The sequence below is a fragment of the Osmerus eperlanus genome, chromosome 13 (genome assembly GCF_963692335.1).
Source record: "Osmerus eperlanus chromosome 13, fOsmEpe2.1, whole genome shotgun sequence".
Taxonomy (NCBI): domain Eukaryota; kingdom Metazoa; phylum Chordata; class Actinopteri; order Osmeriformes; family Osmeridae; genus Osmerus; species Osmerus eperlanus.
The window spans coordinates 10,385,963-10,403,251 of record NC_085030.1 but is presented as its reverse complement, the minus strand read 5'-3'; the positions used below and the strand labels follow the sequence as shown (position 1 = coordinate 10,403,251).

The 17,289-nt window shown below is 42.5% G+C and overlaps 2 protein-coding genes across 20 annotated transcripts in view; both read left to right on the top strand.

Annotated features, from left to right (window-relative positions):
* Positions 1-17,289, top strand: part of LOC134033077 (protocadherin gamma-A11-like) — a 127,965-nt gene that overhangs the window by 35,216 nt on the left and 75,460 nt on the right. For 2 of the 19 annotated variants that reach the window (XM_062477224.1, XM_062477207.1), the window contains exon 1: positions 7,595-10,159. The exons of 11 other annotated variants lie outside the window; for them this stretch is intronic. In XM_062477224.1, the coding sequence (XP_062333208.1) occupies positions 7,721-10,159 (2,439 nt within the window). In that variant the 5' untranslated portion in view covers positions 7,595-7,720. Of the gene's footprint in view, positions 1-4,505; positions 7,067-7,594; positions 10,160-10,817; positions 13,390-14,344; positions 16,808-17,289 lie in introns of those variants that run through there. 6 more of the 19 variants (XM_062477227.1, XM_062477245.1, XM_062477212.1 and 3 more) reach the window with 6 other exon arrangements.
* On the top strand, positions 434-3,001 carry LOC134033085 (protocadherin beta-16). The gene has a single exon (XM_062477252.1). The coding sequence runs from the start codon at positions 587-589 to the stop codon at positions 2,999-3,001; it is 2,415 nt and encodes an 804-aa protein (XP_062333236.1). The 5' UTR covers positions 434-586.

Sequence of the window (17,289 nt, the reverse complement as noted above, 5' to 3'; positions counted from 1 at the left end):
CACTGTTTACACTGGGTTAAACACATTAAATACAAATTAAGTAGACCTAACTATAGCAAAGCTGTTCAATGGCTTTTTAATGGCTGTTGAATAGTTACTTTAGGGACAACCTCAACTTAGGTCAATTGGCTTATTATTTCCCTACGAGCACTTAGATTAATTATTATTATGATTATTAATTCATGTAAGGTTTTACTGAACATTGAGCTATTTTTGAATAAACTGATAGACCTCTGAAGCTGCATTCCACATGACTATTGAAGCTTTCTAATTTTTTGCAGTGTTTCCTTGTTAAATAAGTGCAGTTCAGTAACGCCAACTGTGAGAGACGCTGTTGACCAGTGTGTTGCAGGGCAGGTTGGCAACAGTACCTCCCCCATCTCCGTAATACAGAGAGAAATAACTAAGCAGGTCATACAGTCCGGGTAGCAGAGAAAACACACCACAGCCTCTTAGCAGCGACTTTTTTGTTAAATATTTCAGTTTTTTTTTTGGACATATTTCTCTTTTATTTGTGGCATTGGATACTGATGGACTTTAGACTTCATAGCGGATTATAAAGCGTTTGTTTAATCGAACAGAAGAAATGTCGGACAGAACAATGGCACGGCAAATACTGTTGTTCATCTTGGTCCTCTCTCTTGATTCAATGCACGGGCAGGTCAGTTACTCTATTCCCGAGGAAATGTTGAAAGGCTCTTTAGTCGGAAACATAGCTCAGGATTTAGGTCTGGATGTAAATAGACTAAAGTCAGGTAAAGCTCGTATTTATACTGGAGACAGCACAGAATACATCGAGCTGAATAAAGAAAGGGGAGTCCTCCTCATCAAAGAGAGAATAGACCGCGAAGCGCTCTGCGGGCAGACGACGCCTTGCGCTCTGCATCTTCAAATAACTCTAGAAGATCCCATTGAATTTTTCAGTGTTACCATAGAGATCAACGATATAAACGATAATGCACCTACTTTTAAGAAAGATGAAATGATATTTAAGATCAGTGAGTCGGCAGTGGTCGGAGCTAAATTTGTATTGGAGAGAGCAATGGATTTAGATAATGGGGTGAACGGTATCCAAAGTTATATTTTAATACCCAAAGATAACTTCATTTTAAAATTGCTAAATCAACCAGACGGTGGGAAAAAGGTGGAGATGGTTTTGCAAAAATCTCTAGACCGAGAGAGTCAGGAGTATCTCTCTTTAACTCTCACTGCTATAGATGGAGGCGAGCCGAAATTGTCGGGGACTATGCAGATAAAGATAACTGTCTTAGACGCCAATGACAACGCACCTGTATTTACACAGGAAATATACAAAGCTTTAACAAAAGAGAATGCACCAAGGGGCACAGTTCTAAGTACCGTAAGCGCCACTGATGCTGACCAAGGGTCTAATGGTCGGATGTCATATTCAATAACTAATACTCTGGATGATGTCTCAGATATGTTTGAGATAAATGAAGAAAGTGGTGTGGTTTCACTATCTGGAAACATAGATTATGAAAGGGCTCGACAATATGAAATACATGTACAAGCTAGTGATGATGGTGGGCTGACAGATTCGTGTAAGATTTTAGTTGAAGTAGTGGATATGAATGATAATAGCCCTACTATTAATATTATGTCGAAAACAAATTCAGTATCAGAAAATGCAAAATCCGGTACAGTTGTGACCATTATCAATGTACAAGATCCAGACTCTGGTGAAAATGGAAAGGTTATTTGCGCTATTGATGACGACATTCCCTTTATGATGAAATCCTCCTCCAATCATTTCTTTAGCTTGGTAACCGACAATGAATTGGATCGAGAGAGAGCATCTGAGTACAACATCAGTGTCACGTGTTCTGATGAGGGAGTGCCCTCGCTCTCCAGCAGCGTCACTCTCACCTTACAGATTTCAGATGTTAATGACAACGCTCCTGTCTTTGAGAAGAGCTCATATCAGGCGTACATTATAGAAAACAACACACCGGGCCTCTCTATATTCACAGTGAAAGCCAGAGACGCTGACTGGAACCAGAATGCTCGTGTTTCTTACATACTGGAGGACTCCTCGGTTAACGGAGTTTCCGTCTCCTCATATGTGTCCGTTAGTGCTGATAGTGGAGTCGTCCATGCAGTGCGCTCTTTTGACTACGAGCAGATCAAGGATTTCCAGTTCCGCGTAAAAGCGCAGGATGGAGGCTCTCCTCCACACTGTAGCAATGTGACTGTGAAAATAATGATCCAAGACCAGAACGACAACGCACCACAGGTTCTGTACCCAGTCCAGACTGGCGGCTCTCTGGTGGCTGAAATGGTGCCTCGTTCAGCAGATGTGGGCTATCTGGTCACTAAAGTGGTGGCTGTTGATGTGGACTCTGGACAGAATGCCTGGCTGTCCTATAAACTGCAGAAAGCCACAGACAGGGCGCTGTTTGAAGTTGGCTTACAGAATGGGGAAATAAGAACTGTTCGCCAAGTGACTGATAAAGATGCAGTGAAACAAAGGCTCACTGTTGTAGTGGAGGACAACGGGCAGCCCTCTCGTTCAGCTACAGTCAATGTTAACGTGGCGGTGGCGGACAGCTTCCCTGAAGTGCTCTCGGAGTTCACTGACTTTACGTACGACAAGGAGTACAATGACAACCTGACTTTTTACTTAGTCTTGGCTTTGGCTGTAGTTTCATTTCTGTTCATCACGTGTTTAGTGGTTATTATATCAGTGAAAATATACAGATGGAGACAGTCTCGTATCCTCTATCATTCCAATCTCCCGGTTATTCCTTATTATCCACCGCGTTACGCAGACACTTTGGGGACGGGAACTCTGCAGCACGTGTACAATTACGAGGTGTGCAGGACGACTGACTCCAGAAAGAGTGACTGTAAGTTCGCCATACCGGGTAGTCAGAACGTCCTGATAATGGACCCCAGCTTGACAGGAACCATGCAGCGGATACAGAGTGAAAAAAACCTCCTAGATGAACCAGACTCTCCACTGGAGGTTAGTGTGCTGTAACTGCTCATGCCAATATTTTCTTATACCCTTTTTGCAAATATATCAGCCTCAAACCTATACCTTTCGGTTTCCATTTCAGCACTAGGGACTATGAACAGCGACATAGTTAGCTGAAGCCATTTGTTGCTTAGCCTGCACCCTGTGAGCTTTACCCTATCACTTTGTGTGTTCCTATTATCTAATGAATTAGAATATTTTTTTGAAGTAACACATTAATGTGTATTATGGAAATTTGATGAATAGTTGTACACTTTCACTTAACTTTCACGTTAAAAATTGGGTTTGCCTATCAACTCTGTCTTGTCATTTGAGAAGGGGTTTAAAAGTGTTTCGACGTCATATTTTCCTGAATTAGTTCATACTTGCTGGTATGGATACCAGAATCAGAATCAGAATTCGGTTTATTCGCCATGTATGTTATACAAACACGGAATTTACTGTGGCAGGGAGGTGCAAAACACTAAACATATACAGATCTTAAATTAAGTAAAAGTACAAAAGTTTAACTATTCTAAGAACTAAACAATCTAAGAATACAACAATTTAAATATAAAATAAAATATATATAAAAATAAGAATAATGAGCAGCGTGAATGGTCAACATAGTGCAATCAGATACTGAGATAAAGTGGCTTATGCATACTGAATTGCCATTAGATGGACTTATAATAGTTAAATAAGTGAATGAATGTCAATGGGAGTCCTTGGCCTTGTTGAAGAGGCCAGTAGCAGATGGAAAGAAACTGTTCTTATGGCGTGAGATTTTGGTCCTGATGGACCGCAGCCTTCTGCCAGAGGGGAGTAGCTGGAACAGGGAGTGACCAGGGTGGGAGGGGTCGGCCACAATCTTCCTCGCACGCCTCAGGGTCCCCGACGTGTGCAGGTCCTCGAGGGTAGGCAGATAGCAGCCGATCACCTTCTCAGCAGTGCGGATGATACGCTGCAGTCTGCTCTTGTCCTTGGCAGTGGCAGCAGAGTACCAGATGGTGATGGAAGAGGTGAGGATGGACTCAATGATGGCTGTGTAGAAGTGCACCATCATTGTCTTTGGCATGTTGAATTTCTTCAGCTGTCGTAAGAAGTACATCCTCTGTTGTGCTTTTTTGGTGAGGGAGCTAATGTTCAGTTCCCACTTGAGGTCCTGGGAGAGGATGGTGCCCAGGAAGCGGAAGGACTCCTCAGTGTTGATTGGGGAGTCGCACAGAGTGATGGGGGTGAGTGGGGCTGTATTCTTCCTGAAGTCCACAACCATCTCCACTGTCTTAAGAGCATTGAGCTCCAAAAACACAATACGATTGTGTTTTTCATGTCAAATTATTACAGATTAATTGCTTGGATAATTCATGTCATATCTGAGGAGCTGAATTTGTCTTTGAATGATGTGTAGTTCAGTCAATTGAACTCATAGTGCCGCTGTTGGCCAGTGTGTTGCGTTTGCAGAGCAGATTTGCAGCAGTACCTCCCCCACCAAGTTGATATATTAGAGAGAGAAGGAGCAGACACGCACATTCCGCTTTACGTAGAGAACAAAAACACGGTTCTGCAATTCTTTTGTTAAAATATTTCATTTAAGAACCTATTTCTTGTCGATGATCGACACTGGAAAATACTGGATTATACTCGATTTTGTTGTGGATCCCTATATCTTTATTTTAAACATAGGACATTACGGACGGAACAATGGAGCGGCAAGTACTGTTGTCCATATTGGTCCTTTCTCTCGGCTTAGTGCACGGGCAGGTCAGCTATTCTATTCCAGAAGAAATGCTGAAAGGCTCTCTAGTAGGTAACATAGCGCAGGATTTAGGTTTAGATATAAAGAGACTGAAATCAGGTAAAGCTCGTATTTATACTGGAGACAGCGCAGAATACATCGAGCTGAATAAAGAAAGGGGAGTCCTCCTCATCAAAGAGAGAATAGACCGTGAAGCGCTCTGCGGTGAGACGACGCCTTGCGCTCTACATTTTCAGATGATCCTGGAAAACCCAATGGAAATGTTTCGGGTAACAGTGGAGATCACAGACATAAACGATAATGATCCTAGTTTTATAAACAGCGAAAAACGTTTTGAAATCAGTGAGTCAGCTGTGATCGGAGCTAAATTCGTGCTGGAGGAAGCGGGGGATCCTGACATTGGTATAAATGGTCTCCAGAGCTACTCGCTCAACCCAACAACTCATTTCGTTTTGAAATTTGAAAATCAGGCGGACGGAAGCAAAAAGGTGGAGATGGTTTTGCAGAAGTCATTAGACAGAGAGAAACAGGTGCAGATATCGCTTTTGCTGACAGCAGTGGATGGTGGTGAGCCGCAGAGGTCTGGAACAATGCAAATATATGTAACCGTGTTGGATGTTAACGACAATGCGCCTGTATTTACCATGCCTGTTTATAAGACAACGGTGACAGAGAATTCCCCAAAAGGAACTAGTTTGGTTACAGTGAGTGCTTCCGATATGGACAGAGGCTCTAATGGAGACGTTTCATATGTAATTTCGAGCAATAAACGTCGTTTAAAGGAAATATTTCAGATAGATAGAACAAATGGGGAGGTGACATTGATTGGTCAAATTGATTATGAAAAGGCCAAACACTATCAAATAGACATAGAAGCGATTGACAATGGTGGGCTTTCGGATTCTTGTAAGATCATTGTCGATGTGCTTGACGTAAATGATAACAGTCCTCATATTAATATTATTTCAAAATCAGATTCGATACTAGAGGACTCCCCTTCGAACACAGTGATCGCCATGTTGAGTGTAAACGACCCAGATTCCGAGTCTAATGGCCAACTACAGTGCAGGCTTAACGATAACATTCCTTTTACAATCCAATCCACAGTCAACGGGTTCTATAGTTTAGTGACAGAAAATGAATTAGACCGAGAGAGAGCATCTGAGTATAACATCAGTGTCACGTGTTCTGATGAGGGCGTGCCCTCGCTCTCCAGCAGCGTCACTCTCACCTTACAGATATCAGATGTGAATGACAACGCTCCTGTCTTTGAGAAGAGCTCATATGAAGCCTACATTATAGAAAACAACACACCGGCCATCTCTATATTCACAGTGAAAGCCAGAGACGCTGACTGGAACCAGAATGCTCGTGTTTCTTACATACTGGAGGACTCCTCGGTTAACGGAGTTTCCGTCTCCTCATATGTGTCCGTTAGTGCTGATAGTGGAGTCGTCAATGCAGTGCGCTCTTTTGACTTCGAGCAAATCAAGGATTTACAGTTCCGCGTAAAAGCGCAGGATGGAGGCTCCCCTCCACTCAGTAGCAATGCGACTGTGAAAATAATGATTCAAGACCAGAACGACAACGCACCACAGGTTCTGTACCCAGTCCAGACTGGCGGCTCTCTGGTGGCTGAAATGGTGCCTCGTTCAGCAGATGTGGGCTATCTGGTCACTAAAGTGGTGGCTGTTGATGTGGACTCTGGACAGAACGCCTGGCTCTCCTATAAACTGCAGAAAGCCACAAACAGGGCGCTGTTTGAAGTGGGCTTACAGAATGGGGAAATAAGAACTGTTCGCCAAGTGACTGATAAAGATGCAGTGAAACAAAAGCTCACTGTTGTAGTGGAGGACAACGGGCAGCCCTCTCGTTCAGCTACAGTCAATGTTAACGTGGCGGTGGCGGACAGCTTCCCTGAAGTGCTCTCGGAGTTCACTGACTTTACGCACGACAAGGAGTACAACGACAACTTGACTTTTTACTTGGTCTTGGCTTTGGCTGTAGTTTCATTTCTGTTCATCACGTGTTTAGTGGTTATTATATCAGTGAAAATATACAGATGGAGACAGTCTCGTATCCTCTATCATTCCAATCTCCCGGTTATTCCGTATTATCCACCGCGTTACGCAGACACTTTGGGGACGGGAACTCTGCAGCACGTGTACAATTACGAGGTGTGCAGGACGACTGACTCCAGAAAGAGTGACTGTAAGTTCGCCAGACCGGGTAGTAAGAACGTCCTGATAATGGACCCCAGCTTGACAGGAACCATGCAGCGGATACAGAGTGAAAAGAGCATCTTAGACGAACCAGATTCGCCACTTGAGGTGAGTTTTGAACAAATTGTATTTGAATACTTTAACAAAAGAGAAACGTCTTGTTACACTACTGCTCAATTTCAGCAGCACAAACGGATGGACAGCGCTTCTTCAGCATTTGATTAGTATTCCTCAAAACACATAGCCTGCAACTTAATCATTTGGAGTATGTTTCAAATCTCTCATTGGGCAAGTAGTATATTTCAATTTTCTATATAATTGTGCCGGTGATGTTATTCAGGTTTAACCTGTGAATGCATAGGCTATTTATTGAAACTAAGGAACGTATTTCACTTCCCTACTGGAGTTGCTTCATAAAAATAATGAAAAAAAAAACACAAAATAAGAACAACAACAAAAAAGTTTCTTGGAGTTCTACCCTAGACGTTCTGTTGTGTTCATGTTTTGGACTGTAAGGGCCGCTGTTGATCAGCGTAAGGATTTGTATCCATGTTGGCAGTCATTAAAGTCTCCTCCCCTAATGCTGCTTTTCACCATCTGAGAGGTAGATAGCCTCCATTCGAGGTGAAGCACAAAGGAGAAGCATCGCTGTGATATCTAATAGAGGAAAACTCATCAAATATTACAAACATCGACGGATCTTTTATCACTTTACTACGTTACAAGGCTTTTTTTCGTTTCGATTTTTTTTCTTGTTCTGCTATGGCATCTAAAGGTTCTTATTATCCAAAATGTGGAAGCGGGCGTTACTGTTGTGGACTGCTGTCGCAAGTTCTTATAATTATCTTGTATTTCGGTCACATTGCTGAGGGGCAAATACGGTATTCAATTCCAGAGGAGATGAAGAAAGACTCGCTTATCGGTAACGTAGCTCAAGATCTTGGAATAGATTTGAAAAGGCTTCGTGCTGGACGGGCCCGTATCGTGACCGGAGAGAACATTCAGTACACGGAGCTGAAGACAGACAAAGGGATTCTAGTAGTCAAGGAGAGAATAGACCGAGAGCAGCTCTGTGGCGACGTCATACCGTGTAGCTTCAGCTTTGAAATTATATTAGAAAATCCTGTAGTATTGCATCGGATTACCATTGAAATTTTGGACATAAATGACCACGCACCTGTTTTTCCAAACCGAGATATTAAATTTGAAATCAGTGAATCTGCTGCTCTCAGTTCAAGATTTCTGTTGGAGAGTGCTGAGGATCCCGACGTGGGTCTTAATGCCTTACAAAACTACGTTTTAACCCCAAACGATAATTTTATTCTAAAACAACATACAAATCCAGATGGTAGTAAATATGCTGAGATGGTGCTTCAGAAACCTTTAGACAGAGAGGAGCATCCACATCTGTCTTTAAAGCTGATCGCTATAGACGGTGGAGATCCGCAGAGATCTGGCACAGTAAACATGGATATCACTGTCCTAGATGTGAACGATAATGCGCCTACATTCAACCAGACAGTGTACAGAGCTTCTGTTATGGAAAACGCCCCTAAGGGTGCATATATTACAACTGTGAATGCGACAGATGCAGACAGTGGGTCGAATGGAATGATTATATATAGTTTTTCAAAACTGAAAGGCAGTATTGCGGACATATTTGTCATCGATGACCTAACTGGAATCATATCCGTAACTGGACAAATAGACTACGAGAAATATAAAAAATATGAGGTGAGAGTAGAAGCTAAAGATCAGGGTGGTTTGACGGACTCTAGTAAAGTTATAATTGATGTTGTTGACGTCAACGATAATGCACCATTGATAAACGTCATGTCCTTCTCCAGCCCCGTGTCTGAAGATGCTCCCTCAGGTACGACACTTGCTGTTATTAATGTTAAAGATGCTGACTCAGAGAGAAACGGACAGATTACTTGTTCAATAGATACAAAACTCCCGTTCCAAATCACGTCATCATTATCTTCATATTATAATTTGATCTCTGAAATAGCTTTTGATCGAGAAACGACACCAGAATACAACATAACCGTCTGGGCGACAGATTTGGGGTCTCCTCCGCTGTCTAGTTCCAAGACATTACACCTCAGATTATCTGACGTCAATGACAATGCCCCATTATTCGATAAAAGTACATACTCTGCGTATGTCACTGAAAATAACTCCCCTGGGATGTCTATATTTACAGTCAGTGCCCGGGACTCTGACTGGAATCAAAACGCGAAAATATCTTACCTCCTAGAAGACACACTAATAAGTGGGACTCCAGTCTCGAGCCTTTTATCCATCAACTCTGAAAAAGGAACATTGCATGTTGTGCGATCTTTTGATTATGAACAAATTAAACAACTGGAAGTCGTTATAAAGGCGCAAGATGGAGGCTCTCCTCCGCTTAGTAGCAACGTCACTGTTAATATCTTCATCCAAGACCAGAACGACAACGCACCACAGGTACTGTACCCAGTCCAGACTGGCGGCTCTCTGGTGGCTGAAATGGTGCCTCGTTCAGCAGATGTGGGCTATCTGGTCACTAAAGTGGTGGCTGTTGATGTGGACTCTGGACAGAATGCCTGGCTCTCCTATAAACTGCAGAAAGCCACAGACAGGGCGCTGTTTGAAGTGGGCTTACAAAATGGGGAAATAAGAACAGTTCGCCAAGTGACTGATAAAGATGCAGTGAAACAAAGGCTCACTGTTGTAGTGGAGGACAACGGGCAGCCCTCTCGTTCGGCTACAGTCAATGTTAACGTAGCGCTGGCGGACAGCTTCCCTGAAGTGCTCTCGGAGTTCACTGACTTTACGCACGACAAGGAGTACAATGACAACCTGACTTTTTACTTAGTCTTGGCTTTGGCTGTAGTTTCATTTCTTTTCATCACGTGTTTGGTGGTTATTATATCAGTGAAAATATACAGATGGAGACAGTCTCGCATCCTCTATCATTCCAATCTCCCGGTGATTCCTTATTATCCACCGCGTTACGCAGACACTTTGGGAACGGGAACTCTGCAGCACGTGTACAATTACGAGGTGTGCAGGACGACTGACTCCAGAAAGAGTGACTGTAAATTTGCCAGACCCGGTAGTCAGAATGTCCTGATAATGGACCCCAACTTGACAGGAACCATGCAGAGGATCCAAAGTGACAACTGCATGTTAGACGAACCAGATTCGTTGTTAGAGGTAAGTTTCAATTTACAGGCTAGATAATGATGAAAAAACTAAACTGAACATGTCTGTTTGAATTTGTTCAGCTCTGCAGTTTATGGTACTGCCATTTATGTTGGAAGAGTATTCAGAGACAACCCTAGTTCCATATAGTCTAAAAAAACACACATACAATAATCTTCGAACTACAGGATCTCTCCTTTGGTCTTGTCTGGGTGGTTTTATGTTTCTTCAAACACTTTCAGTGTTTGTGTGTTTCTTTCTCTGCACTTTCTCTGATGCATTGTCAGCACCACATGATCTGGACAGCTCCTCTTCAGTGTCGACTATGGGCAGAAGCTACATTGTAGGACTTAGCTCCCATGTGCTCTATGATTCACTTCATTCTAGTTGTTTTCACTTTTGCTAAGACTGTTGAGAAATAACAACGGCTGATAGACTAGCAATACGAATGTTAACGTTGGTTCTCATTTACGTGGACGCTGCAATTGCTGCTGGAATATTTGTTTCCGTAGCTCATGTTCATATTTTGAGCTGTAAGGGCCGCTGTTGATCAGGGTAAGAATTGTTTTCGCAATGTCGGTCAGGATAGTTCCCTCCTCTCTCATTGCGCTTTTCCAGAAGATAAACTGGGAGGGTCTACACTATTTCTGGTGGGGCTTGTCGTAGTAATATTGTACTGGTAGCTAACAGTGTATGTTACTTTAAAATAATCTGAATTAGAGCTAACAGCAACATAGCCATTACTCCTTTGCTATTTTTCATTGTCAGTTTTCGACCTAAGGATTAATTTGTGAATTGATTTTGAAATCGCTATGCCTTTGGAAGGTTCTCCGCTTTCATACGGCATAAAATGGCGTTTATGTGGTGGACTAGTGTTTATTTTTCTCGGATATTGCAGTAACATTGTATCTGGGCATATCCGGTATTCAATACCGGAGGAAATGAGGAAAGGATCGCTTATCGGTAACGTAGCTCAAGACCTTGGAATAGATTTGAAAAGGCTTCGTGCGGGTCGGGCCCGTATTGTGACCGGAGAGAACATTCAATACACGGAGATGAAGACAGACAAAGGGATTCTAGTCGTGAGTGAGAAAATAGATCGAGAGCAGCTTTGTGGCGACGTCACACCATGTAGCTTCAGTTTTGAGATCATACTAGAAAACCCGATTGAATTGCATCGTATTACGGTTGAAATTTTGGATGTAAATGACCATGCACCGGTTTTTCCAATCAAAGATATACATTTTGAAGTGAGCGAGTCGGCCTCTATTGGAGCACAATTTCCACTACAGCACGCGGAGGATCCCGATGTTGGACTTAACGCCCTGCAGAATTATGTTTTAACTCCCAACGATAACTTCATTCTAAAACAACATACAAACCCAGATGGTAGTAAGTATGCTGAAATGATATTACAGAAACCATTAGACCGAGAAGAGCACCCTTTTCTCTCCCTAAAGCTGATCGCTGTAGATGGAGGCAATCCGCAGAGATCTGGAACAGTAGACATAAATATTACTGTCCTAGATGCAAATGATAATGCCCCCATATTCAACCAGTCAGTATACAGGGCAGTTGTCGAAGAAAACTCCCCAAAGACAAAATATATTACAAGTGTGAACGCCAGTGACGCAGACAGTGGATCAAACGGTCAAATAACGTACAGTTTTTCCAAGCAGAAAGGTAGCATTGAGGAAATATTCAACATTGACGAGAATACAGGAACTATATCTGTTTCAGGCAAAATTGATTATGAGAAGGATAAGAAATACGAAGTGAGAGTAGAAGCCAAGGACAATGGCGGCTTAACAGGCACCAGTAAAGTTGTCATTGAAGTAGTTGACGTAAATGACAACGCACCGGTGATAAACGTCATGTCCTTTTCCAGTCTTGTGTCTGAAGATTCTCCTCCAGGTACCACGATTGCTGTTATAAATGTTAAAGATGCTGACTCTGAGAGAAACGGACACATTTCTTGCTCAATTGATAGTAAACTTCCGTTTAAAATCACGTCTTCATTATCCACCTACTATAATTTGATCTCAGATGTAGCGTTCGATCGAGAATTGACGGAAGAGTACAATATTACCATAACAGCAACTGATTCAGGTTCACCTCCCCTGTTCAGCATCAGAACATTGCTTCTAAGAATCTCTGATGTGAATGACAATGCACCAGTATTCGATAAAAGCAAATATTCAGCCTACATAGAAGAAAATAACTCCCCTGGAATGTCAATATTTACAGTACAAGCGCATGATTCTGACTCAAATCAGAACGCAAGGATATCCTATCTTATCGACGACGCCCAGCTCGGTGGTAGTCCAATCTCTACCTGTATATCCATCAACTCTGAGAGTGGAGTGGTACATGCTGTTAGGTCATTTGATTATGAACAAATCAAAAGCGTAGAACTAGTTGTCAAGGCGCAAGATGGTGGCTCTCCTCAGCTCAGTAGCAATGTGACAGTGAACATTCTCATCCGAGACCAGAACGACAACGCACCTCAGGTTCTGTACCCAGTCCAGACTGGCGGCTCTCTGGTGGCTGAAATGGTGCCTCGTTCAGCAGATGTGGGATATCTGGTCACTAAAGTGGTGGCTGTTGATGTGGACTCTGGACAGAATGCCTGGCTCTCCTATAAACTGCAGAAAGCCACAGACAGGGCATTGTTTGAAGTGGGATTACAGAATGGGGAAATAAGAACTGTTCGCCAAGTGACTGATAAAGATGCAGTGAAACAAAGGCTCACTGTTGTAGTGGAGGACAACGGGCAGCCCTCTCGTTCAGCTACAGTCAATGTTAACGTGGCGGTGGCGGACAGCTTCCCTGAAGTGCTCTCGGAGTTCACTGACTTTACGCACGACAAGGAGTACAATGACAACTTGACATTTTACTTGGTCTTGGCTTTGGCTGTAGTTTCATTTCTGTTCATCACGTGTTTGGTGGTTATTATATCAGTGAAAATATACAGATGGAGACAGTCTCGCATCCTCTATCATTCCAATCTCCCGGTGATTCCTTATTATCCACCGCGTTACGCAGACACTTTGGGGACGGGAACTCTACAGCACGTGTACAATTACGAGGTGTGCAGGACGACTGACTCCAGAAAGAGTGACTGTAAGTTCGCCAGACCGGGTAGTCAGAACGTCCTGATAATGGACCCCAGTTTGACAGGAACCATGCAGCGGATACAGAGTGAAAAGAGCATCTTAGACGAACCAGATTCTCCGTTAGAGGTGAGTTGAACCATATGGTATGGTGAACCATAGAGGCAACTAATATTGTTCTACATATAGTATGCTTTAGTGCTTCAATCTCGTCTCGTATTTCGTTTGCATGTGTATATTTTAAATGTTATTATTAAGATCAATTGTTCGGCATTTTCTGCTTTAATGGGTAAAGATAGTTGGACAGGAAGGCAGAGGTGAAAGAAGGAATACATTCAGCAGATTGTCCAGTCTGGAATCGAACTCAGGCATGTGATACCTGCGGACGGTGAGCTTGCAGGTTGCCCCCGCGTTTCTTGACTTTCCAATAACTATTTGAATCACTCATATTGAGTAATGGGCCTTTCAGCACCACATTATGTGGACAGCGCCTCTACACTCATCACAAAGAAAGGGTTCCTTCTACTTTGATCGTGCTAATTTGTCTTTTAATGCGTTTCATCCAATTAATGTCTTACATGTGTGACTGTAATCTATAATATCTGTAATTTTTTAATATGGCGCTGTCTTAACTTTTTTTCTCATTCTTTTAAAATATTGAATTCAGCTCACATTCAACACCACACATACAGTTGCTGACAAACAATAAGACCTGAAATAGGCATACGAAACGTTATGATGTCTTTGCGTAGTTGACATGAAAGTATGTCAATCTGAACAGCAGCTGACTTGGAACAAAGTTAACATTTTCCTATAATGTGTGTAGTATATTTTTGGATTGGTTTTCATGGTTTGGACTCTAAGGGACGCTGTTGGTCAGTAGAAAGAAAATCTGCAGTGCTGTCAGTCGTGTTGAGCTGTCCCTCCCTTATTACTGCGTTTTACCAGATAGAGAGACGGCGAGTTGTGTGTTTGATGGCAAGTAGTTGGTCTCAGCAGCCTGCAATATAAATATATTGGAATACTCTCTAAACTATAACTAGTTATTTTTTCGAACCTGTTTTAGGGACACAACCAACAATTTTAGTATTGGATTTACTTTGTTTTGTACATGGCGATTAACGAGTTTCCTCAACCCAGCGAGATATGGCGTTTGAACCGTGGATTTCGATTGCAATTGCTGTTCTTTCTCCTGTATTTCAGTCACTTTGCAGCAGGACAAATCCGTTACTCTATTCCAGAGGATATGAACAAAGGGTCGCTGATTGGTAACGTAGCTCGAGATCTAGGAATAGATTTGAAAAGGCTCCGTGCGGGTCGGGCCCGGATCGTGACCGGAGAGAGCATTCAGTACACGGAGCTGAAGACAGACAAAGGGATTCTAGTTGTGAAGGAGAGAATAGACCGAGAGCAGCTTTGTGGCGACGTCACACCGTGCAGCTTCAGCTTCGAAATTATATTAGAAAATCCAATAGAGCTGCATCGTGTGACTGTGGAAATAACAGATATTAATGATAATGCACCGGTGTTTCAAAAAAATGAGGTTAAAATCGAGATTAGTGAATCGGCAACACTCGGATCTCGCTTCATGTTAGCGAGTGCCGAAGATGCAGATGTAGGCGATAATGGTCTACAGAAATACATATTATCTTCAAATGATCATTTTGTTCTGAAACAACACTCAAATCCGGATGGAAGAAAATATGTGGAAATGATTCTACAAAAAACGTTAGATAGAGAGAGTCAACCTAGTTTTCAGCTAAAGCTCATCGCTGTAGACGGTGGAAATCCGCAGAGGTCTGGCACAGTAAATATAGATATCACAGTCCTAGATGCTAATGACAATGCTCCTGTATTTAACCAGACAGTTTACCGGGCTACTGTTATGGAAAACGCCCCTAAAGGCAACTATGTTACAACGGTATATGCGAGTGATGCAGACAGTGGTTCAAACGGACACATAACATATTGGCTATCTAATTTAAAACAGGAGCTTGTTGACATATTTCACATGGACAAGAATAGTGGCAAGATGACACTTGTAGGACAAATTGATTATGAAAAAGCTAAGAAATATGAATTTACAGTTGAAGCAACCGACCAAGGAGGATTAACGGACTCCAGTAAAGTAACTATTGACATTGTGGATGTTAACGACAACGCACCAGTGATAAACGTCATGTCCTTCTCAAGCCCTGTGTCTGAAGATGCTCCTCTGGGGACCACAATTGCTGTTATTTATGTAAAAGATGCCGACTCAGAAAATAATGGCCAGGTGACATGTCATATAGACACCAAACTTCCATTTAAGATAAAATCCTCATTAACAAACTATTACAATTTGTTAACAGACTCAACATTTGACCGTGAATCCGTGCCAGAATATAATCTAATCATAACAGCCTCTGACTCGGGTTCGCCACCACTCTCGAGCACAACAACACTTCACCTTAGAATCTCAGACGTAAATGACAATGTCCCATTGTTTGATAAAGTAACCTATTCCGCATACGTCATAGAGAATAATTCCCCTGGAATGTCGATTTTCACAGTTAGCGCGCGGGACTCTGATTGGAATCAAAACGCAAGAGTATCTTACCTCCTCGAGGATACGCAGATAAATGGAAGCCCAGTGTCTAGTTATATATCAATTAATTCTGAAACGGGAGTTATACATGCTGTTCGATCTTTGGATTATGAGCAGAATAAGCAACTGAAGTTTGTGGTGAAAGCTCAGGACGGAGGCTCGCCTAGTTTGAGCAGCAATGTTTCTTTAACTGTTTTTGTACTCGACCAAAACGACAACGCACCACAGGTTCTGTACCCAGTCCAGACTGGCGGCTCTCTGGTGGCTGAAATGGTGCCTCGTTCAGCAGACGTGGGCTATCTGGTCACTAAAGTGGTGGCTGTTGATGTGGACTCTGGACAGAATGCCTGGCTCTCCTATAAACTGCAGAAAGCCACAGACAGGGCGCTGTTTGAAGTGGGCTTACAGAATGGGGAAATAAGAACTGTTCGCCAAGTGACTGATAAAGATGCAGTGAAACAAAGGCTCACTGTTGTAGTGGAGGACAACGGGCAGCCCTCTCGTTCAGCTACAGTCAATGTTAACGTGGCGGTGGCGGACAGCTTCCCTGAAGTGCTCTCGGAGTTCACTGACTTTACGCACGACAAGGAGTACAATGACAACCTGACGTTTTACTTAGTCTTGGCTTTAGCTGTAGTTTCATTTCTGTTCATCACGTGTGTAGTGGTTATTATATCAGTGAAAATATACAGATGGAGACAGTCTCGTATCCTCTATCATTCCAATCTACCGGTGATTCCTTATTATCCACCGCGTTACGCTGACACTTTGGGAACGGGAACGCTGCAGCACGTGTACAATTACGAGGTGTGCAGGACGACTGACTCCAGAAAGAGTGACTGTAAGTTTGCCAGACCCGGTAGTCAGAACGTCCTGATAATGGACCCCAGCTTGACAGGAACGATGCAGCGGATACAGAGTGAAAAGAACCTCCTGGATGAACCAGACTCTCCACTGGAGGTTAGTGTGCTGTAACACACGGTAGTTAGTTTAGATACATGAGTAACTTACTCTTCCTACCCTGACTTATGTTGGTTTTCATTGTAATATGTTTGTATTTTTTCTGAATATACCTTTCAGCACCTGTGGTTGTGGACAGCAACATTTTAAGTGCTCTGAGTAGCAGAAATCATGTTTGTGATTTTTTTACATCCGAATATTGCATACACTTTTTACGATATTTTTGTTGTCATCCACACAATCTGTTCTATATGTATTTATTGGTTATAAGATCATTCAATGACATCTTCAATGTAGGTGAAGTGGCTTGTCATTTACTCACGAGCACTTAATATTATTATTTAAAGGTTGGATGCTGAACAGATAATGATAATCAACTGATGGACCTCTGGAGTCGCATTCCACATGACTATAGTTTTCAATCTATGTGTTTGCGCGTTAAATATGTGTAGTTCAGTAAACTCAACTCAGAGAGACGCTGT

What these genes read in the sequence shown, in the direction of transcription:
- LOC134033085 (XM_062477252.1), top strand. Translation starts at nt 587, where the DNA reads ATGTCGGACAGAACAATGGCACGGCAAATACTGTTGTTCATCTTGGTC.